At 45.7% G+C, this 24,799-nt stretch overlaps 1 protein-coding gene across 1 annotated transcript in view; it reads right to left on the bottom strand.

Moving 5' to 3' along the window:
* Window positions 1-13,500: 13,500 nt before the first annotated feature.
* Window positions 13,501-24,799, bottom strand: part of LOC115147680 (lysosomal alpha-glucosidase) — a 33,375-nt gene continuing 22,076 nt past the window's right edge. The window contains exons 14-21 of the mRNA XM_029689981.1: window positions 24,795-24,799; window positions 23,526-23,677; window positions 23,261-23,409; window positions 22,611-22,752; window positions 20,780-20,878; window positions 19,592-19,756; window positions 17,461-17,607; window positions 13,501-14,297 (exon numbers count right to left, since the gene is read on the bottom strand). The exon at window positions 24,795-24,799 is cut by the window's right edge and continues 129 nt beyond it. Of these exons, the coding sequence (XP_029545841.1) occupies window positions 14,235-14,297; window positions 17,461-17,607; window positions 19,592-19,756; window positions 20,780-20,878; window positions 22,611-22,752; window positions 23,261-23,409; window positions 23,526-23,677; window positions 24,795-24,799 (922 nt within the window). The 3' untranslated portion in view covers window positions 13,501-14,234. The remainder of the gene's footprint in view (window positions 14,298-17,460; window positions 17,608-19,591; window positions 19,757-20,779; window positions 20,879-22,610; window positions 22,753-23,260; window positions 23,410-23,525; window positions 23,678-24,794) is intronic.

Genomic DNA, 24,799 nt, shown 5'->3' with positions numbered 1-24,799 from the left:
TGAGATCCTGTTTCCAGGTAGATATGGAACTACTACAGTACTATAACCTAGATACTGATCTGAGATCCTGTTTCCAGGTAGATATGGGAGGAACTACTACAGTACTATCACCTAGATACTGATCTGAGATCCTGTTTCCAGGTAGATATGGAACTACTACAGTACTATCACCTAGATACTGATCTGAGATCCTGTTTCCAGGTAGATATGGAACTACTACAGTACTATAACCTAGATACTGATCTGAGATCCTGTTTCCAGGTAGATATGGAACTACTACAGTACTATAACCTAGATACTGATCTGAGATCCTGTTTCCAGGTAGATATGGGAGGAACTACTACAGTACTATCACCTAGATACTGATCTGAGATCCTGTTTCCAGGTAGATATGGGAGGAACTACTACAGTACTATAACCTAGATACTGATCTGAGATCCTGTTTCCAGGTAGATATGGAACTACTACAGTACTATCACCTAGATACTGATCTGAGATCCTGTTTCCAGGTAGATATGGAACTACTACAGTACTATCACCTAGATACTGATCTGAGATCCTGTTTCCAGGTAGATATGGAACTACTACAGTACTATCACCTAGATACTGATCTGAGATCCTGTTTCCAGGTAGATATGGGACTACTACAGTACTATCACCTAGATACTGATCTGAGATCCTGTTTCCAGGTAGATATGGGAGGAACTACTACAGTACTATCACCTAGATAATGATCTGAGATCCTGTTTCCAGGTAGATATGGGAGGAACTACTACAGTACCCACACACACACACACACTATCAACATTCCCCCTACCCACACACAGTATCAACATTCCCCCCTACCCACACACAATCAACATTCCCCCCACCCACCCACACACACACAATCAACATTCCCCTACCCACCCACACACACTATCAACATTCCTCCTACCCACCCACACACTATCAACATTCCCCCTACCCACCCACACACTATCAACATTCCCCCCTACCCACCCACACAATCAACATTCCCCCTACCCACCCACACACTATCAACATTCCTCCTACCCACCCACACACTATCAACATTCCCCCTACCCACCCACACACTATCAACATTCCACCCTACCCACCCACACAATCAACATTCCTCCTACCCACCCACACACTATCAACATTCCCCCTACCCACCCACCCACCCACCATCAACATACCCACCATCCCTACTGGACATCCCCCTACCCACCCACCATCAACATTCCCCCCGACCCACCCACACTGGACATCCCCCCCCCAAACATAACTACTTCAGTCTGTCCCCTACCCACCCAGAACCTCGGCCCCCTCTTAATCCCAAAATCCAGACAGGAAATGCTTTGAGTGTGCGGACCAGAGAGCATCTGACAGGGCTCTCTCTCTCTCTCTCTCTTTCTGTCTCCTACCAACTGAGCTACAGGGAAGGCTATCTCTCATCTGTATATATATATATGTCTGCAACGGAAAGACCCATCTGGAAACAGTTAGCCCTACACCCCGTGTGTGTGTGTGTGTGTGTGTGTGTGTGTGTGTGTTTGCCCAGAGCCAATGAAAACACTGTGTGAGAGCTTAGTTTATCAGTAATGGGGACTGACCCAACCCACAGTGTATCTACTACTGTGATAACAGGGAACATAGTCAGTGGTTCGCGTTCTCTTTCCAAGGCAGTTACAGATTACTGGGAGAGAGATACTGGGAGATATCACCACAGCAGGCATGTGCACAAGGGAAAGAGAGAGATACAAAAGGTGTGTGTGAGAGAGAGTGTATTTGAGAGAGTTTTGTACTTCAACTATTTGCACATCGTTACAACACTGCACATGGTAATAATATGACATTTGAAATGTCTCTATTCCTTCGAAACTTTTGTGACTAATGTTTACTGTTAATTTCTTGTTTATTTCACTTTTGTTTATTCTCTATTTCACTTGCTTTGGCATTGTAAACAGATGTTTCCCACGCCAATAAAGCCCTTTGGCATTGTAAACAGATGTTTCCCACGCCAATAAAGCCCTTTGGCATTGTAAACAGATGTTTCCCACGCCAATAAAGCCCTTTGGCATTGTAAACAGATGTTTCCCACGCCAATAAAGCCCTTTGAATTGAGAGAGAACAGCTGTAAGTAAGAGGACATAACAAATGATTCACTATTGCTCATATTTCCTCAATGCCAAATCCCAGCCTGATGCAGAGCAGTCAGGAAGTAGAACCATGAATAGTTCCTTATTAGAAGAGAGAGATCACCATGGTCCTCCTCCTGAACCGACTGGGGAGAACAGATTAATATGAAACTAATCTACTCTCTCTCTCTCTCACTACGTCTGTCTGCCTCTCTCTCTCTCTCTCTCACTACGTCTGTCTGCCTCTCTTTCCCTCCCACTACGTCTGTCTGCCTCTCTCTCCCTCCCACTACGTCTGTCTGCCTCTCTCTCCCTCCCACTACGTCTGTCTGCCTCTCTCTCTCTCACTACGTCTGTCTGCCTCTCTCTCCCTCCCACTACGTCTGTCTGCCTCTCTCTCTCTCACTACGTCTGTCTGCCTCTCTCTCCCTCCCACTATGTCTGTCTGCCTCTCTCTCTCTCACTACGTCTGTCTGCCTCTCTCTCCCTCCCACTACGTCTGTCTGCCTCGCTCTCTCTCACTACGTCTGTCTGCCTCTCTCTCCCTCCCACTACGTCTGTCTGCCTCTCTCTCTCACTACGTCTGTCTGCCTCTCTCTCCCTCCCACTACGTCTGTCTGCCTCGCTCTCTCTCACTACGTCTGTCTGCCTCTCTCTCTCTCTCACTACGTCTGTCTGCCTCTCTCGCTCCCACTACGTCTGTCTGCCTCTCTCTCTCTCACTATGTCTGTCTGCCTCTCTCTCCCTCCCACTACGTCTGTCTGCCTCTCTCTCTCACTACGTCTGTCTGCCTCTCTCTCCCTCCCACTACGTCTGTCTGCCTCGCTCTCTCTCACTACGTCTGTCTGCCTCTCTCTCTCTCTCTCACTACGTCTGTCTGCCTCTCTCGCTCCCACTACGTCTGTCTGCCTCTCTCTCTCTCACTACGTCTGTCTGCCTCTCTCTCCCTCCCACTACGTCTGTCTGCCTCTCTCTCTCTCACTACGTCTGTCTGCCTCTCTCTCTCTCACTATGTCTGTCTGCCTCTCTCTCCCTCCCACTACGTCTGTCTGCTTCTCTCTCCCTCCCACTACGTCTGTCTGCCTCTCTCTCCCTCCCACTACGTCTGTCTGCCTCTCTCTCTCTCACTACGTCTGTCTGCCTCTCTCTCTCTCTCACTACGTCTGTCTGCCTCTCTCTCTCTCACTACGTCTGTCTGCCTTTCTCTCTCCCTCCCACTACGTCAGTCTGCCTCTCTCTCTCCCTCCCACTACGTCAGTCTGCCTCTCTCTCTCCCTCCCACTACGTCAGTCTGCCTCTCTCTCCCTCCACACGTCAGTCTGCCTCTCTCTCTCCCTCCCACTACGTCAGTCTGCCTCTCTCTCTCCCTCCCACTATGTCAGTCTGCCTCTCTCTCTCCCTCCCACTACGTCAGTCTGCCTCTCTCTCTCTCTCTCCCTCCCACTACGTCTGTCAGCCTCTCTCTCTCTCCGTCAGCCCCCCTCTCTCGCTCTCTCTACCATCTGTCAGCCTCCCTCTCTCTACCTCTGTTAGCCTCTCTCTCTCTACCTCTGTCAGCCTCTCTCTCTCTACCTCTGTCATCCTCTCTCTCTCTACCTCTGTCAGCCTCTCTCTCTCTACCTCTGTTAGCCTCTCTCTCTACCTCTGTTAGCCTCTCTCTCTACCTCTGTTAGCCTCTCTCTACCTCTGTTAGCCTTTCTCTCTACCTCTGTTAGCCTCCCTCTCTCTCTACCTCTGTCAGCCTCTCTTTCTCTCATCTGTCAGGCTCTCTCTCTGTCAGTCTCTCTCTCTCTGTCAGCCTCTCTCTTGCTCTCTCTGTCAGCCTCTCTCGCTCTCTCTGTCAGCCTCTCTCTCGCTCTGTCAGCCTCTCTCTCTCTCTGTCAGCCTCTCTCTCTCTCTCTGTCAGCCTCTCTCTCTCTCTCCCTCTCTCTCTGTCAGCCTCTCTCTTTCTCTCTACCTCTGTCAGCCTCTCTCTCTACCTCTGTCATCCTCCCTCTCTCTCTCTCTACCCTCTGTCAGCCTCCCTCTCTCTCTCTCTACCTCTGTCAGCCTCCCATAGGGGTGCAGACTGTGTGGGGGGATAGGGGTAGAGACTGTGTGGTGGGATAGGAGTACAGACTGTGTGGTGGGATAGGGGTGCATAGATGTGTGATTATGTTTGTTTATTAGACTTCAACACATTCTGGGCCCCCACTATCATAATAATAACAGAGCTCACAGGGGTGAAGAGTGAGAGGGGGAGGAGGGAGAAGAGAGAGCAGAGAGGGGGAAGAGATGGGGGAGAAGAGAGAGCAGAGAGGGAGAAGAGATGGGGGAGGAGGAGAGCAGATGGGGGAGGAGGAGAGCAGAGGGGGGAGAGCGGAGAGGGGGGACACAATTGTTCATATCTGGAATGTGCTGTATCAGAGATGAACATTAACACAGTTGTTCATATCTGTAATGTGCTGTGTGAGAGATGATTAAATGTGACCAGTGTGTTCAGTAGAGGTGAGAACAGCAGCATTCAGAATAACAGAGAACAGATGTCCTTCCTGGTTCAAGACACAGATGTCCGGCATCAGCCCTGTACTCCACAAGACAGACCAAACTGTACCTAGAACAGTAAGGGGGTTGAATTGTGACAGCACAGCGCCCTCTACAGGTGAACATGTGTCAGTGGCTCATGAAGACCAACTGACCCAGCAAAGACCGATGAGGGAGAGAGAAGATTCAGAAACTCTTGGAGGACAAGAAATGTTCAGAACTTTTGTGAAACATCACAACACAGTGGGAAAATATGACCAGTAGAAATCTAAACTGGAAGGTCTTCAGAGATAGATGAGGGGGGTTGAGGGTAGCTGAAGGATGGAACTGGTCTTCAGAGATAGATGGGAGGGGTTGAGGGGAGCTGAAGGATGGGACTGGTCTTCAGAGATAGATGGGAGGGGTTGAGGGGAGCTGAAGGATGGGACTGGTCTTCAGAGATAGATGGGAGGGGTTGAGGGGAGCTGAAGGATGGGACTGGTCTTCAGAGATAGATGGGAGGGGTTGAGTGGAGCTGAAGGATGGAACTGGATGGTGTTCAGAGATAGATGGGAGGGGTTGAGGGGAGCTGAAGGATGGAACTGGAAGGTCTTCAGAGATAGATGGGAGGGGTTGAGGAGAGCTGAAGGATGGGACTGGGTGGTCTTCAGAGATAGATGGGAGGGGTTGAGGGGAGCTGAAGGATGGGACATTATGGTCTTCAGAGATAGATGGGAGGGGTTGAGGAGAGCTGAAGGATGGAACTAAAAATGAGCAAAAGATAACTACTGTCAAATATATATATATATAGTAGAAGCTGGAAGTAGTGTTGTTGTCCATTAGTTTACTCCAGTTAGGGGAGGGGTAGTAGGGTTAGGAGAGGAGTGGTAGGGTTAGGAGAGGGGTGGTAGGGGTAGGGTTAGGAGAGGGGTGGTAGGGTTAGGAGAGGGATGGTAGGGTTAGGAGAGGGGTGGTAGGGTTAGGAGAGGGGTGGTAGGGTTAGGAGAGGGGTGGTAGGGTTAGGAGAGGGGTGGTAGGGTTAGGAGAGGGGTGGTAGGGTTAGGAGAGGGGTGGTAGGGTTAGGAGAGGGGTGGTAGGGTTAGGAGAGGGGTGGTAGGGTTAGAAGAGGGGTGGTAGGAGAGGGGTGGTAGGGTTAGGAGAGGGGTGGTAGGGTTAGGAGAGGGGTGGTAGGGTTAGGAGAGGGGTGGTAGAGTTAGGGGAGGGGTGGTAGGGGTAGGGTTAGGAGAGGGGTGGTAGGGTTAGGAGAGGGGTGGTAGGGTTAGGAGAGGGGTGGTAGGGTTAGGAGAGGGGTGGTAGGGTTAGGAGAGGGGTGGTAGGGTTAGGAGAGGGATGGTAGGGTTAGGAGAGGGATGGTAGGGTTAGGAGAGGGATGGTAGTGTTAGGAGATGGGTGGTAGGGTTAGGAGAGGGATGTAGGGTTAGGAGAGGGGTGGTAGGGTTAGGAGAGGGGTGGTAGGAGAGGGGTGGTAGGGTTAGGAGAGGGATGGTAGGGTTAGGAGAGGGATGGTAGTGTTAGGAGATGGGTGGTAGGGTTAGGAGAGGGATGTAGGGTTAGGAGAGGGATGGTAGTGTTAGGAGAGGGGTGGTAGGGTTAGGGGAGAGGTGGTAGGGTTAGGAGAAAAATACCAAAAAATATACAGTGCATTCAGAAAGTATTCAGACCCCTTCACTTTTTCCACATTATGTTACATCACAGCCTTGTTCTAAAATTGAATATTGTTTTTTCCCCTCATCAATCTAAACACAATACCTCATAAATGACAAAGCAAAAACAGTTTTTTGAAATGTTTGCAAATTTATAAAAAAAGAAAACTGAAATATTACATTTACATAAGTATTCAGACCCTTTACTCAGTACTTTGTTGAAGCACCTTTGGCATCGATTACAGCCTCAAGTATTCTTGGATATGACCCTACAACCTCGTCACACCTGTATTTGGGGAGTTTCTCCCATTCTTCTCTGCAGATCCTCTAAAGCTCTGTCAGGTTGGATGGGGAGCGTCGCTACACAGCTATTTTCAGGTCTCTCCAGAGATGTTCGATAGGGTTCAAGTCCGGGCTATGGCTGGGCCACTCAAGGACATTCAGAGACTTGTCCCAAAGCCACTCCTGCGTTGTCTTGGCTGTGTGCTTAGGGTCATTGTCCTGTTGGAAGGTGAACCTTCGCCCCAGTCTCAGGTCCTGAGTGCTCCGGAGAAGGTTTTCATCAAGGATCTCTCTGTACTTTGCGCCGTTCATCTTTCCTTCAATCCTAACTAGTCTACCAATCCCTGCCGCTGAAAAACATACCTACATCACTATGCTGTCACCACCATGCTTCACCGTGTTTCCTCCAGATGTGACGCTCAGCATTCAGGCCAAAGAGTTCAATCTTGGTTTCATCAGACCAGAGAATCTTGTTTCTCATGGTCTGAGAGTCTTTAGGTGCCTTTTGGCAAATTCCAAACGGGCTGTCATGTGCCTTTTACTGAGGAGTGGCTTCCGTCTGGCCACTCTACCATAAAGGCTTGATTGGTGAAGTGCTGCGGAGATGGTTGTCCTTCTGGAAGGTACCGCCCTCTCCACAGAGGAACTCTGGAGCTCTGTCAGAGTGACCATCGGGTTCTTGGTCACCTCTCTGACCAAGGCCCTTCTCCCTGATTGCTCAGTTTGGCCGGGCGGTTCCAAAGGAAGAGTCTTGGTGGTTCCAAACTTCTTCCATTTAAGAATGATGGAGGCCACTGTGTTCTTGGGGACCTTCAATGCTGTAGACATGTTTTGGTACCCTTCCACAGATCTGTGCCTTGACACAATCACGTCTCTGAGCTCTACGGACAATTCCTTCAACCTCATGGCTTGGTTTTTGCTCTGACACGCACTGTCAACTGTGGGACCTTATATAGACAGCTGTGTGCTTTTCCAAATCATGTCCAATCAATTGAATTTACCAGAGGTGGACTCCAAGTTGTAGAAACATCTCAAGGATGAGCAATGGAAACAGGATCATAGCAAAGGGTTTGAATACTTACGTAAATAAGGTATTTCTGTTTTTTCGCTTTGTCATTATGGGGTATTGTGTGTCCGATTGAGGATTTAAAAAAAAAAATCAATTTCAGAATAAGGCTGTAACAACATGTGGAGAAAGTAAATACTTACCAAATGTATACACACACACACACACACACACACACACACACACACACACACACACACACAGAACAAAAATATAGTGTTGGTCCCATGTTTCATGAGCTGAAATAAAAGACCCCAGGAATATTCCATACCTAATAATTCTTCCACCTGACAGGTGTGGCATATCAAGAAGCTGATGAAATAACATACGGAATCATGATGTAACCAAAAGAAGAGTTAAACAAATCAAAATATACTTTATATGAGATTCTTCAAAGTAGCCACTCTTTGCCTTGACACCTTTGCACACTCTTCTCTCAACCATCTTCATGAGGTAGTCACCTGGAATGCTTTTCCAACAGTCTTGAAGGAGTTCCCACAGCCCGGGTCGTCTGATGGAGCACTCTGTCACTCTCCTTCATGGTCAAATAGCCCTTACACAGCCTGGAGGTGTGTTTTGGGTCATTGTCCTGTTGAAAAACAAATGATAGTGGGACTAAGTGCAAACTAGATGGGATGGCGTATCACTGCAGAATGCTGTGGTAGCCGTGCTGGTTAAGTGTGCCTTGAATTCTAAAGAAATCACAGACAGTGTCACCAGCAAAGCACCCCCACACCTCCTCTTCCATGCTTCCCGGTGGGAACCACACATGATCATCCGTTCACCTACTCTGCCTCTCACAAAGACACGACAGTTGGAACCAAAAATCTCAAATTTGGATTCATTAGACCAAAGGACAGACTTCCACCGATCTAATGTCAATTGCTCGTGTTTCTTGGCCCAAGCAAGTCTCTTCTTATTATTGGTGTCCTTTAGTACTGGTTTCTTTGCAGCAATTCAACCATGAAGGCCTGATTCATGTAGTCTCTTCCTCTGGCGGTCCTCATGAGAGGCAGTTTCATCATCGCGATGGTTTTTGTAACTGCACTTGAATAAACTTTCAAATTTCTTGAAATGTTCCATATTGACTGACCTTCATGTCTTATTAAAGTAATAGACTGTTGTTTCTCTTTGCTTATTTGAGCGGTTCTTGCCATAATATGGTCTTTTACCAAATAGGGCTATCTTCTGTATACCACCCCTACCTTGTCACAACACAACTGATTGGCTCAAACGCATTAAAACTTCTTTGGGATCAGTGTCCCGTCCACGGGAAGGTTGAGCTAACGTAGGCTAATGCGATTAGCATGAGGTTGTAAGTAACAAGACCATTTCCCAGGATACGCATATCTGTTATTGGCAGAAAGCTTAAATTCTTGTTAATCTAACTGCACTGTCCAATTTACAGTTGCTATTACAGTGAAAGAATACCATGCTAGTGTTTGAGGAGAGTGCATCATTTTGAACATAAAAATGTATTAATAAACATATTAGGCACATTTGGGCAGTCTTCATACAACATTTAACAGAAATGCAATGGTTCATTGGATCAGTCTAAAACTTTGCACGTGCACTGCTGCTATCTAGTGGACAACATCTAAATTGCACCTGGGCTGGAATAATACATTATGGCCTTTCTCTTGCATTTCAAAGATGGTACAAAAAAAATACAAAAGAACAGCTGTTTTTTTCTATGTATTATCTTTTACCAGATCTATTGTTATTCTCCTACATTACTTTCACATTTCCACAAAGTTTGAAGTGTTATTTCATAGTTTTGATGTCTTCACTATTATTCTGCAATGTAGAAAATAGTACAATTTTAATAGTAAACCCTGGAATTAGTAGGCATGTCCAAACTTTTGACTGGTACTGTATATATTTACAAATAAATATACGGGGGATTGGAAATGATGCAGACAATTACATTGATCGAAACCACAATCTACCTGCCCCCCCACAACAACAAAAATTATTAGAGGACAATTGGTGCAGGATTCTGTTCCAGCCAAGCAGTAGTAATACACCGGATTAAACTACACCCAGGTAATATACGTCCCTCCCATCCCATCCAATCCATCCATTGAAGAAACAGATCTAACAGACACATGGGAGTCAGGATTCATATTTAATCAAGTCATCATTTGAAATGAGCATGTCTGAGCATGTCCCAATCAACTTAACACAAATGGAAATGGAGAGGCAGGCAATACAGCATCAACAGTCATTGTAATATTCATGCCAGATAGATATACCCACTGGCAGAACTGACCAACATAAAGGCAAGAGAAATAATCTTTCACTCTGAAAATATGTCTTCCCTTACATAGTCTTCATTTTACCACTTAAATAAAAAAAATGCAAATATATTTTTTTGTCAAACAACATTTCAACCAATCAATTTCAAACGTTGCATTACCAATACTTCAAATGTCAACGACAATCCTCTTCCATTATCTAGTAAAGACAACTGTATGTCTAAGAAAGCTTGACAATACTTTAAAAAGCCTTGAATTTCATTATTCAGTGTTTTAGAGAGAAAGACCCTGTTTTAGAGTCACAGTAAAGCAGTTAGAAAACCAACTGAAACTAGAATTCTAGTTTTAGAACAATGTAGAGCTGTTCTGAAACTAGAATTCTAGAACAGAGTTAAAACAGAGCTGTTCTAGAGGTGCTCTGAAACTAGAATTCTAGAACAGAGTTAAAACAGAGCTGTTCTAGAGGTGCTCTGAAACTAGAATTCTAGAACAGAGTTAAAACAGAGCTGTTCTAGAGGTGCTCTGAAACTAGAATTCTAGAACAGAGTTAAAACAGAGCTGTTCTAGAGGTGCTCTGAAACTAGAATTCTAGAATAGAGTTAAAACAGAGCTGTTATAGAAGAGACAGTTTGATCATTTGTAAGGCACTTCTCTGTACCTTCAATATGTCCTGATTCAGTGCAAACAAGCTTGTCAACAACAATATGTACATATCAGGATCAATAACAACAATCACTGATTATTATCATGAAACTCCCCAAATACACTAAGACCCATTTCACCCCATTCTAGTCTTGTTCTGAGGGAAAGAAAAGTTCCTCTCCTTTTTATTGCACATCTTCACCTTTCCTCTGAGAAATGAAAACAGCAAATACAAGTTGGCTCTTTACTGTAGTAATGACCAGTGGCAGAACTAGTAGACTTCATATTTTACTACTAACCAGTAAAATACACAGGAGGCCTTTCAAACTAATGCTGGCGTCTGGCTTACGGTTGAATATTTTCACAGTATTTTACAAATGTTCCATCCCGAGAATAAATCACTTTCCTCCCGGCTAAACCAGTAATTCCAGTCCAAACCGGAACGGTCATTCAAAAGCATTATAAAGCATATAAACAGACCTGTCTGGATTTGATAAGAGCTTTGATCAAAAAATATTCAAGCCTGATGCTACCGGAGCCCGATGAGCCCTACATTAAAGACATTTAATGAGCCCTACATTAAAGACATTTAATGAGCCCTACATTAAAGACATTTAATGAGCCCTACATTAAAGACATTTAATGAGCCCAAGACCAAAAAAGCCCAAAAGATTGTGCCGTTATCCAATACATATATGATATAGGCTACTGCACGACAGAAAAACATAAAAGCCCATAGATGTAGCTAGCTATATGCTCTGTTGGCTAAATAAATGAAACTAGCTCCAGTAGACTATTTGAGTGTGAACTGTATTACTGTACTGTATTGTATTATATTATACGGACTTGAATTATGCACATCGTTCAAACCATGATAAAGCAGAAGAGAACATGCGGCTAGTATAGGCTAGTGGATTTTATTTTAACTTTGAAATATAATAGGGTCTTTTGTATAATTAGCAGGCTGACAAATATCTTTCATAATATTTCATGCACTGATATTCGAGTGACAGGCAGTTTTAAAAAACGTACAAATCTTTACAATTAAAAAAAACAAGGTGACCCTGAAAGCCAGATAGAATAAGCGTCTAATTTACCCATCTCTGTCTTTATATTACTGTAGCATTGGCTGTGCCTCAGCAAGTGTAGGCCTACCTGTCACAAGAAAAAAATCTACCATGATGAGATGATAGATCTACACGTCTGTCCCCACCCTGAGACGGGCCGTCTGTCCCCGCCCTGAGACGGGCCGTCTGTCCCCACCCTGAGACGGGCCCCGTCTGTCCCCACCCTGAGACGGGCCGTCTGTCCCCACCCTGAGCGCTGATTCATTATGCAGAGGCCGTATAGAAGCCAGATTCAGACAGGGCATATCATTTAACATCATTTATCAGTGCCTCAATGTTATTAATCCCGGGAAAAGGGAGTGGTTTTGGGAGGTAAATACCAGTAAATCTCAGTAACCGGGTCTGGCTGTACTGTTGGCTGGGCTGGTTACACTGTGTGGTGGTAGTTTGTGCATTATTATAGACATTTATCATTTAAATACTATATAAAATGTCATTTTTCATAGATGTTTATAGCATAAATCAGCAAAAATAAATACTGTCATCACCACCACTATAAAGCTTCACAGAGACTATACTTGTCTCAAATGGCACCCTATACCCTATATACAAGGGCCCTGGTCGTTAGTAGTACACTATATAGGGAATAGGGTGGTATTTGGGACACAGGCTACTTTTGGCACAGTTACAGCAGACAGGGAGGAAGTAGTCCCCTAGACCAGGGATCATCAACTAGATTCAGACAGGGAGGAAGTAGTCCCCTAGACCAGGGATCATCAACTAGATTCAGACAGGGAGGAAGTAGTCCCCTAGACCAGGGATCATCAACTAGATTCAGACAGGAAGGAAGTAGTCCCCTAGACCAGGGATCACCAACTAGATTCAGACAGGGAGGAAGTAGTCCCCTAGACCAGGGATCATCAACTAGATTCAGACAGGGAGGAAGTAGTCCCCTAGACCAGGGATCATCAACTAGATTCAGACAGGAAGGAAGTAGTCCCCTAGACCAGGGATCACCAACTAGATTCAGACAGGGAGGAAGTAGTCCCCTAGACCAGGGATCATCTACTAGATTCAGACAGGGAGGAAGTAGTCCCCTAGACCAGGGATCATCAACTAGATTCAGACAGGGAGGAAGTAGTCCCCTAGACCAGGGATCATCAACTAGATTCAGACAGGGAGGAAGTAGTCCCCTAGACCAGGGATCATCAACTAGATTCAGACAGGGAGGAAGTAGTCCCCTAGACCAGGGATCATCAACTAGATTCAGACAGGGAGGAAGTAGTCCCCTAGACCAGGGATCATCAACTAGATTCAGACGGGGAGGAAGTAGTAGCCTAGACCAGGGATCATCAACTAGATTCAGACAGGAAGGAAGTAGTCCCCTAGACCAGGGATCATCAACTAGATTCAGACAGGAAGGAAGTAGTCCCCTAGACCAGGGATCATCAACTAGATTCAGACAGGGAGGAAGTAGTCCCCTAGACCAGGGATCATCAACTAGATTCAGACAGGGAGGAAGTAGTCCCCTAGACCAGGGATCATCAACTAGATTCAGACAGGGAGGAAGTAGTCCCCTAGACCAGGGATCATCAACTAGATTCAGACAGGGAGGAAGTAGTCCCCTAGACCAGGGATCATCAACTAGATTCAGACAGGGAGGAAGTAGTCCCCTAGACCAGGGATCATCAACTAGATTCAGACAGGGAGGAAGTAGTCCCCTAGACCAGGGATCATCAACTAGATTCAGACAGGAAGGAAGTAGTCCCCTAGACCAGGGATCATCAACTAGATTCAGACAGGAAGGAAGTAGTCCCCTAGACCAGGAAGGAAGTAGTCCCCTAGACCAGGAAGGAAGTAGTAGCCACGGGCCGATTTTTTTCGTGAGCGGATAGTTGGGGCCGGAATATAATTACAAATCATTTGTAGACTAATTTCACTGCAACAAGCCCAAACAAACAGATATAATAATTTGACTAAAACATAATCATTTCAAACCTTGCCTACATTTGTATACAATCACGTGTCTCTCTATTATGCATGGGAATACTTGGGAACAGATTTCCAAAATAAAAATAACTGGTGTTACAGTTTTTTTTTTTATGTCTAACAATAAAAATGAAATATTATTTTGATAAAAAAAGTAAAAACAATTCTCCTCAGAAAACTTGGGGGGAGGGGGGTCAAATAAAATCAGTTGGCTGCCAGTTGGGGAACTCAGTCCTAGACACTGGTTTTAGGACTGGTCCTAGATCAGTGGTTAGGTTAGTATCTAATGGTTCAGGTTAGGATTTTAGGAGGGTAATCTGGTCCTAGATCAGTGGTTAGGTTAGTATCTAATGGTTCTGGTTAGGATTTTAGGAGGGTAATCTGGTCCTAGATCAGTGGTTAGGTTAGTATCTAATGGTTCTGGTTAGGATTCAACTCTACCCGGAGCAACATATGGTGTGTGTCCTATAGTGAGCGTCTTTTGAGCCCTGATAGTACACCATATAGGGAATAGGGTGCCATTTGGGTCACAGACATGGGGAGTAAAGCAGTAGAGACCGTCAGGGAAGGAAAACCAACAACATTCCAAAGGTCAGAATTCCCATTTTTGGGAAAACCTGTTAGATCCAACTGATGGTGAAGTTCTGGCTGAGATTCAGTCCTAGGTCTGTTACAGTCAACACCTAGAGGGAGGGAGACAGAGAGGGAGACAAATGGAGAAACAGAGAGATACATTAATAACAAACCACAGATATCATTTTCTCTAAACATGGGGAGACTCAACTCACACATTTCCTAGGGGGCAAAGGTCAGGATGGATATTGTCATTTATCAGCCTTGTCGGTGAACAAACAAACCCCCAGCTCACACCCATGCGACCCTAAACTGTTCACACACACACACCTTTTGTTGGTGGAAACAAACAAACAAACACACACACACACAGCTATTTCAGCCACACTCCTTGCTGACAGCTGTATAAAATCGAGCACACAGCCTTGCAATCTCCATACACAAATATTGGCAGTAGAAAAGACTTACTGAAGAGCTCGGTGACTTTCAATGTGGCACCGTCATAAGATGCCACCTTTCCAACAAGTCAGTTAGTCAAATTTCAGCCCTGCTAGAGCTGCCCCGGTCAACTAACTAAGTGCTGTTATTGTGAAATGGAAACATCTAGGAGCAACGAGGGCTCAGCTGAAGCGTGTAAAAAAAACACCTGTCCTCGGCTGCAACACTCACTACCAAGTTCCAAACTGCCTCTGGAAGCAACGTCAGCACAAGAACTGTTCGTCGTGAGCTTCATGAAATGGGTTTCCATGGCCGAGCAGCCGCACACAAGCCTAAGATCACCATGCGCAATGCCAAGAGTTAGCTGGAGTGGTATAAAGCTCGCCACCATTGGACTCTGGAGCAGTGGAAACGCGTTAAGGACGAATCTGGGTTTGGTGGATGCCAGGAGAAAACTACCTGCCCCAATGCATAGTGCCAACTGTAGTTTGGTGGAGGAAGAATAATGGTCTGGGGCTGTTTTTCATTGTTCTGCCCCCTTAGTTCCAGTGATAGAAAATCTCAACGCTACAGCATACAATGACATTCTAGATGATTCTGTGCTTCCAACAGTTTGAGGAAGGCCCTTTCCTGTTTCAGCATGACAATGCTCCCCCGTGCACAAAGCGAGGTCCATTCAGAAATGGTTTGTTGAGATTGGTGTGGAAGAACATGACTGGCCTGTACAGAGCCCTGACCTCAACCCCATCGAACACCTTTGTGATGAATTGGAACGCCGACTGCAAGTCAGGCCTAATCGCCCAACATCAGTGCCCAACCTCACTAATGCTCTTGTGGCTGAATGGAAGCAAGTCCCCGCAGCAATGTTCCAACATCTAGTGGAAAGCCTTCCAGGAAGAGTGGAGGCTGGGGGTCTCCCGAGTGGCGGAGCAGTCTAAGGCACTGCATGTGTCACACTGGGAGACCCATGAGGTGACACACAATTGGCCCAGCGTCGTCTGGGTTAGGGGAGGGTTTGGCCGGCTGGGATGTCCTTGTCCCATCGCGCTCTAGTGACTCCTGTGGCGGGTCATGCTGACATGGTCGCCAGGTGTACGGCGTTTCCTCCGACACATTGGTGTGGTTGGCTCCCGGGTTAAGCGACCACTATGTCAAGAAGCAGTGGGGCTTGGCGGGGTCTTGTTTTGAAGGACGCACGGCTCTCGATCTTCGCCTCTCCCGAGTCCGTACGGGAGTTGCAGCGATGGGACAAGACTGTAACTACCAATTGGATATCACAAAATTGGGGAGAAAAAGGTGTCAAAGTTCAAAGTGCAAAAAAGTACATTTAAAAAGAAGAGTGGAGGCTGTTATAGCAGCAAAGGGGGGACCACCTAAATATTAATGCCCATGATTTTGAAATGAGATGTTGGACAGCAGGTGTCCATATACTTTTGATCATGTAGTGTATATTTTTTTAGGTCTAAGGTAATGTCTACCCAGTTTACCATGTCTTACGTGTGTTCAAATGATACCTGTTGACTTAACAACATCAATGGTGTATTTGGGAAGGTAAGTTGGAATAAGCAGCTATCTATCTAACGTGGGCTAGTAGTAGATCAACTGGAGATTCCTGACAGGTTATAAACAGCTGTAACGTGGGCTAGTAGTAGATCAACTGGAGATTCCTGACAGGTTATAAACAGCTGTAACGTGGGCTAGTAGTAGATCAACTGGAGATTCCTGACAGGTTATAAACAGCTGTAACGTGGGCTAGTAGTAGATCAACTGGAGATTCCTGACAGGTTATAAACAGCTGTAACGTGGGCTAGTAGTAGATCAACTGGAGATTCCTGACAGGTTATAAACAGCTGTAACGTGGGCTAGTAGTAGATCAACTGGAGATTCCTGACAGGTTATAAACAGCTGTAACGTGGGCTAGTAGTAGATCAACTGGAGATTCCTGACAGGTTATAAACGGCTGTAACGTGGGCTAGTAGTAGATCAACTGGAGATTCCTGACAGGTTAATGACATGAGAGGAGAACTCTCCGTGCAGCAGCACCACTACCACATTTACACATGGCACCTTGTGCTTCCTACTATTACAACTCTCAACAGCATTCAATTGAAAGCCCGACTACATTCCTTAGTTTTTTGATCCTCTTCTTCGTGATAGCCAATTGGTAGTTACAGTGTTGTCCCATCGCTGCAACTCCCGTAAGAACTCGGGAGAGGCTAAGGTCGAGAAGCATGCGTCCTCCAAAACATGACCCCGCCAAGCCACACTGCTTCTTGACACAGTCGGAAGAAACAATGTACCAGCTGACGACCGAAGTCAGCGTGCACTGCGCCCGGCCCCCCACAAGGAGTCACTAGAGCGCGATGAGACAAGGACATCCCAGCCGGACAAACCCACCCCTAACCCGGACGACGCTGGTCTCCCGGTCGCGCCTGGCTGCGACACAGCCCGGGATCGAACCCGGATCTGTGGTGACGCCTCTAGCACTGATCAATGCCTAAGAGCACTGCGCCACTCGGGAGGTACATACATTCCTTTCAAAAAATGTTTTATTGTGAGTACGGCTGCTCTAAAACATTATCTGAACTTAATAAAATGTTTTATTGTGAGTACGGGTGCTCTAAAACATTATCTGAACTTAATAAAATGTTTTATTGTGAGTACGGCTGCTCTAAAACATTATCTGAACTTAATAAAATGTTTTATTGTGAGTACGGCTGCTCTAAAACATTATCTGAACTTTATAAAAATGTTTTATTGTGAGTACGGCTGCTCTAAAGCATTATCTGAACTTTATAAAACACTTAACCTCTGACTCCTTACACCAAGCCTCACCTGATTGGCTCTGTAGGTGAATGCAGCATCCTGGGAGTTGACCGTGACCCTGGTAGGCTCCACCTTCACGCCGTAGAAGGAGGCTGTTTCCACGGTGATGTAGGAAGCCTCCACGTGGTCGTGCAGCACCTCCGATGTCATCGTGTTCTAGAACACAATAGGAAGAGAAGAAGGCTATAGTGGTAGAACCAGCTGTCACGGCTATAGTGGTAGAACCAGCTGTCACGGCTATAGTGGTAGAACCAGCTGTCACGGCTATAGTGGCAGTAGTGGTAGAACCAGCTGGCACGGCTATAGTGGTAGAACCAGCTGTCACGGCTATAGTGTTAGTAGTGGTAGAACCAGCTGGCACGGCTATAGTGGTAGTAGTGGTAGAACCAGCTGTCACGGCTATAGTGGTAGAACCAGCTGTCACGGCTGTAGTGGTAGTAGTGGTAGAACCAGCTGTCACGGCTATAGTGGTAGTAGTGGTAGAACCAGCTGTCACGGCTATAGTGGTAGAACCAGCTGTCACGGCTATAGTGGTAGTAGTGGTAGAACCAGCTGTCACGGCTATAGTGTTAGTAGTGGTAGAACCAGCTGTCACGGCTATAGTGGTAGTAGTGGTAGAACCAGCTGTCACGGCTGTAGTGGTAGTAGTGGTAGAACCAGCTGTCACGGCTGTAGTGGTAGTAGTGGTAGAACCAGCTGTCACGGCTGTAGTGGTAGTAGTGGTAGAACCAGCTGGCACGGCTATAGTGGTAGAACCAGCTGTCACGGCTATAGTGGTAGAACCAGCTGTCACGGCTATAGTGTTAGTAGTGGTAGAACCAGCTGGCACGGCTATAGTGGTAGTAGTGGTAGAACCAGCTGTCACGGCTATAGTGGTAGAACCAGCTGTCACGGCTGTAGTGGTAGTAGTGGTAGAACCAGCTGTCACGGCTATAGTGGTAGTAGTGGTAGAACCAGCTGTCACGGCTATAGTGTTAGTAGTGGTAGAACCAGCTGTCACGGCTATAGTGGTAGTAGTGGTAGAACCAGCTGTCACGGCTATAGTGGTAGTAGTGGGTAGAACCAGCTGTCACGGCTATAGTGGTAGTAGTGGTAGAACCAGCTGTCACGGCTATAGTGGTAGTAGTGGTAGAACCAGCTGTCACGGCTATAGTGTAGTAGTGGTAGAACCAGCTGACACGGCTATAGTGGTAGTAGTGGTAGAACCAGCTGTCACGGCTATAGTGGTAGTAGTGGTAGAACCAGCTGTCACGGCTATAGTGGTAGTAGTGGTAGAACCAGCTGTCACGGCTATAGTGGTAGTAGTGGTAGAACCAGCTGTCACGGCTATAGTGGTAGTAGTGGTAGAACCAGCTGTCACGGCTATAGTGGTAGTAGTGGTAGAACCAGCTGTCACGGCTATAGTGGTAGTAGTGGTAGAACCAGCTGTCACGGCTATAGTGGTAGTAGTGGTAGAACCAGCTGTCACGGCTATAGTGGTAGAACCAGCTGTCACGGCTATAGTGGTAGTAGTGGTAGAACCAGCTGTCACGGCTGTAGTGGTAGTAGTGGTAGAACCAGCTGTCACGGCTATAGTGGTAGTAGTGGTAGAACCAGCTGTCACGGCTATAGTGGTAGAACCAGCTGTCACGGCTATAGTGGTAGTAGTGGTAGAACCAGCTGTCACGGCTATAGTGGTAGTAGTGGTAGAACCAGCTGTCACGGCTATAGTGTTAGTAGTGGTAGAACCAGCTGTCACGGCTATAGTGGTAGTAGTGGTAGAACCAGCTGTCACGGCTATAGTGTTAGTAGTGGTAGAACCAGCTGTCACGGCTATAGCGGTAGTAGTGGTAGAACCATTCTTTGACGACAGTAGTCACTGTGTACAGTAGTTTATCAAGTGGTTGTGTTGTATAATGGTTGTGTAGTGGTCGGAGCGTACCTTCACCACAGTGAACACTATGTGACGTACTGGTCTGTAGTGGTCGGAGCGTACCTTCACCACAGTGAACACTATGTGAGCGTACTGGTCTGTAGTGGTCGGAGCGTACCTTCACCACAGTGAACACTATGTGAGCGTACTGGTCTGTAGTGGTCGGAGCGTACCTTCACCACCGTGAACACTATGTGAGCGTACTGGTCTGTAGTGGTCGGAGCGTACCTTCACCACAGTGAACACTATGTGAGCGTACTGGTCAGTCTCCAAGGTGTCGCTGGTCTCTCCGTCGTCCCAGAACAGCTCTCCTCCAGCCGAGCCGTCTTCAGACAGACTGGACACGAGGTGGAGCGGCTGACCACTGCTCACAAACAGGGTTGTGTTGGGACGCTACACAGGGAGCGACACGCACAGACACAGGGAGCGACACGCACAGACACAGGGAGCGACACAGGGAGCGACACGCACAGACACAGGGAGCGACACGCACAGACACAGGGAGCGACACGCACAGAGAGACACAGAGAGAACGAAAGAGACAGAGAAATAGAGACATACACAGTGATTTATTATTTCGATAGATGCCTAGAGACAGTGATTTATTATTTCGATAGATGCCTAGAGACAGTGATTTATTATTTCGATAGATGCCTAGAGACAGTGATTTATTATTTCGATAGATGCCTAGAGACAGTGATTTATTATTTCGATAGATGCCTAGAGACAGTGATTTATTATTATAGAGACACAGAGAGAACGAAAGAGACAGAGAAATAGAGACATACACAGTGATTTATTATTTCGATAGATGCCTAGAGACAGTGATTTATTATTTCGATAGATGCCTAGAGACAGTGATTTATTATTTCGATAGATGCCTAGAGACAGTGATTTATTATTTCGATAGATGCCTAGAGACAGTGATTTATTATTTCGATAGATGCCTAGAGACAGTGATTTATTATTATAGAGACACAGAGAGAACGAAAGAGACAGAGAAATAGAGACATACACAGTGATTTATTATTTCGATAGATGCCTAGAGACAGTGATTTATTATTTCGATAGATGCCTGACCATCCACTTTGTGACATCTTCTTATTAACCCTCTAGAAACTCTGTCATAATAATTCTGACTTAACCTTTATTTAACATAGGAAAGTCAGTTAAGAACAAATTCTTCTTTACAGTGACAGCCAACCCCGGGCCAAACCCTAGTGACGCTGGGCCAATTGTGCGCCGTGCTATGGGACTCCCAATCACAGCCGGTTGTGATACAGCCTGCAATCGAACCAGGGTCTGTAGTGACGCCTCTAGCACTGAGACGCAGTGCCTTAGACCGCTACGCCTCCTCGGGAGCCCTAATAATATGGATGATCCAGCTACTTGACGATCTATTGTCTGTCTGTTTACCTGTGTAGGTATGACAGCTCCTTCTCTCAGGTGAAGGTTGATATGCTCTAGAGGAGCCTTCAGCCTCAACTCTTCTCCTTTACTACGGATAGAATCACCCTGACAGAGGACACACACAGAGACAGAGAGAGGGAGACCGAGGGAGAGAGAGCAGAGAGAACAGAAAGAGACAGAGAGAGAGAGAGAGAGAGAGAGAGAGACAGGAGAGATTCAATATTCAGCATGTGAATTATACACTGAACAAAACATTAAGAACAAAACATGCTCTTTCCATGACATAGACTGACCAGGTGAATCCAGGTGAAATCTATGATCCCTTATTGATGTCACTTGTTAAATCCACTTCAATCAGTGTAGATGAAGGGGAGGAGACAGGTTAAAGAAGTATTTTTAAGCCATGAGACAGTTGAGAATGTGTGCCATTCAGAGGGTGAATGGACAAGACAAAATATTTAAGTGCCTTTGAACAGGGTATGGTAGTAGGTGCACCGGTTTTTGTCAAGAACTGCAACGCTGCTGGGTTTTTCCTGCGCAACAGTTTCCTGTGTTGATCAAGAATGGTCCACCACCCAAAGGACATCTAGCCAACTTGACACAACTGTGGGAAGCATTGGAGTCAAAAGTGGACCAGCATCCCTGTGGAACGCTTTCGACACCTTGTAGAGTCCAATATGTATAGCTGTGTTCTTATCGTATAGTAGAGGTACCAGAGTCCTGGGGTTAGGGTTATTAAGGGTTATGTATAGTTAATATATATAGCTGTGTTCTTATCGTATAGTAGAGGTACCAGAGTCCTGGGGTTAGGGTTATTAAGGGTTATGTATAGTTAATATATATAGCTGTGTTCTTATCGTATAGTAGAGGTACCAGAGTCCTGGGGTTAGGGTTATTAAGGGTTATGTATAGTTAATATATATAGCTGTGTTCTTATCATATAGTAGAGGTACCAGAGTCCTGGGGTTAGGGTTATTAAGGGTTATGTATAGTTAATATATATAGCTGTGTTCTTATCGTATAGTAGAGGTACCAGAGTCCTGGGGTTAGGGTTATTAAGGGTTATGTATAGTTAATATATATAGCTGTGTTCTTATCGTATAGTAGAGGTACCAGAGTCCTGGGGTTAGGGTTATTAAGGGTTATGTATAGTTAATATATATAGCTGTGTTCTTATTATATAGTAGAGGTACCAGAGTCCTGGGGTTAGGGTTATTAAGGGTTATGTATAGTTAATATATATAGCTGTGTTCTTATCGTATAGTAGAGGTACCAGAGTCCTGGGGTTAGGGTTATTAAGGGTTATGTATAGTTAATATATATAGCTGTGTTCTTATCGTATAGTAGAGGTACCAGAGACCTGGGGTTAGGGTTATTAAGGGTTATGTATAGTTAATATACATATATATATATAGCTGTGTTCTTACTGTATAGTAGAGGTACCAGAGTCCTGGGGTTAGGGTTATTAAGGGTTATGTATAGTTAATATATATAGCTGTGTTCTTATCGTATAGTAGAGGTACCAGAGTCCTGGGGTTAGGGTTATTAAGGGTTATGTATAGTTAATATATATAGCTGTGTTCTTATTATATAGTAGAGGTACCAGAGTCCTGGGGTTAGGGTTATTAAGGGTTATGTATAGTTAATATATATAGCTGTGTTCTTATCGTATAGTAGAGGTACCAGAGACCTGGGGTTAGGGTTATTAAGGGTTATGTATAGTTAATATACATATATATATATAGCTGTGTTCTTACTGTATAGTAGAGGTACCAGAGTCCTGGGGTTAGGGTTATTAAGGGTTATGTATAGTTAATATATATAGCTGTGTTCTTACCGTGTAGTAGTCGTACCAGAGACCCTGAGGGAAGTAGCCCACAACAAAGTCCACACCTGGATCTAATACTGGTGTCACCATCAAACTCTTCCCCCATAGGAACTGTCTGTCTATCCCATACGTTCTCACGTCCTTGGGGAACCTAAAAATATGAACACACATTGGTCAGGAACATCCTGAAAGAGCTGTTTGTGTGTGTGTGGGTGTGTTGGTTCTTCTATCCTTGTAGGGACCTAAAATCCCCCACAAGGATAGTGAAACAAGGAAAATTCTCCCTTGTAGAGACATTTCCCACATCCCCATGAGGACAAAGGCCATTTTAAACTTAGGGATTAGGTTTAGGGTTACAATTAAGGCCTGAGGGGGTGTGGTATATGACCAATATACCACGGCTAAGGGCTGTGTCCAGGCACGACGCAGTGGGCCGGATCCTCCGAGGTGCCTTATTGCTATTATAAACTGGTTCCCAATGGTCTGATATAACACGGCTGTCAGCATTCAGGGCTCCAACCACCCAGTTTAGAATTAAGGTTGGGGAAAATAGGATATGGAATAGAAATTCATTTTAGGTCTCCATGACAATAGAAAAACACAACGTGTGTAGTAATAGTGTGTGTGTCCCCCAGTGTGTGTGTGTGTCTGGAACTCACTCGAACAGCAGAGGGCGAGCGACAGTGTGTCCGTGTGTGTGTGCACGGTGGAACAGTGTGTAGAGCAGAGGGAAGAGAGAGTAGCGTAGCAGGAGAGACTGTTTCATGGCTGAACGGGCTAGAGGGCTGAACGCTGGAGGGTCCTGAGGCTGGGAGGAGAGAGACACAGAGACGCAGAGCAAACAGAAAACACACATAAAATGACTTTTCAATGACAGTTTGTGTCAGGGCCACATGGGGGGGGGGGCCACATTGGGGGCCTTACCTTCTGGTCGATAGCGTTGTGGTTGCGTGTGAAAGGGTAGAAGGCTCCTAGCTGAGTCCAGCGTACACACAGCTCCTCCTCAGTCTGTTCACTGAAGCCACACACATCAGCCCCCACCAGGGGAACACCCAGGAGGTTAAAGGTTAACATACCTGGAGGGGGATGGAGGGAGAGGGATTGAGATGAGACATGATTAGATACCAGGCCTAGTTCCATGTGACCTCTAGAGAGAGATGATTAGACACCAGGCCTAGTTCCATGTGACCTCTAGAGAGAGATGATTAGACACCAGGCCTAGTTCCATGTGACCTCTATAGAGAGATGATTAGACACCAGGCCTAGTTCCATGTGACCTCTATAGAGAGATGATTAGACACCAGGCCTAGTTCCATGTGACCTCTATAGAGAGATGATTAGACACCAGGCCTAGTTCCATGTGACCTCTATAGAGAGATGATTAGACACCAGGCCTAGTTCCATGTGACCTCTAGAGAGATGATTAGACACCAGGCCTAGTTCCATGTGACCTCTAGAGAGAGATGATTAGACACCTGGCCTAGTTCCATGTGACCTCTAGAGAGAGATGATTAGACACCAGGCCTAGTTCCATGTGACCTCTAGAGAGATGATTAGACACCAGGCCTAGTTCCATGTGACCTCTAGAGAGAGATGATTAGACACCAGGCCTAGTTCCATGTGACCTCTAGAGAGATGATTAGATACCTGGCCTAGTTCCATGTGACCTCTAGAGAGATGATTAGACACCTGGCCTAGTTCCATGTGACCTCTAGAGAGAGATGATTAGACACCTGGCCTAGTTCCATGTGACCTCTAGAGAGAGATGATTAGACACCAGGCCTAGTTCCATGTGACCTCTAGAGAGAGATGATTAGACACCAGGCCTAGTTCCATGTGACCTCGAGAGATGGAGAGATAGAGAGACAGACGGTCTGATACAAAGCCTAGAACAGAACCTAATGGCCTCATCATTAGCTCTTTTGACAATACCATCTATATAAAAGGTATTTTGCTACAGTCCTAAAGAAATGAAAAGTTGTATCCATTTTAACAACATTCCTGTCAGTTTAGTCCTAGTTTGGTTGAGTAGAAAACCATCAGAATGGAGAATGGTCTTGTACTACTCAGAAAACATATTTACAACTTTCATCATGCAGAAACATCAAATACTGTCAAAAATAACACAAATATCCGGATAAGATATTTTGGCCATATCACCCAGCCCTAGTGTGTGTGTGTGTGTGTGTGTACCTGCT

Source organism: Salmo trutta, chromosome 14 (genome assembly GCF_901001165.1).
Source record: "Salmo trutta chromosome 14, fSalTru1.1, whole genome shotgun sequence".
NCBI classification, from domain to species: domain Eukaryota; kingdom Metazoa; phylum Chordata; class Actinopteri; order Salmoniformes; family Salmonidae; genus Salmo; species Salmo trutta.
The sequence above is the reverse complement of the archived record's forward strand: the minus strand, read 5'-3'. Positions and strand labels throughout refer to the sequence as shown.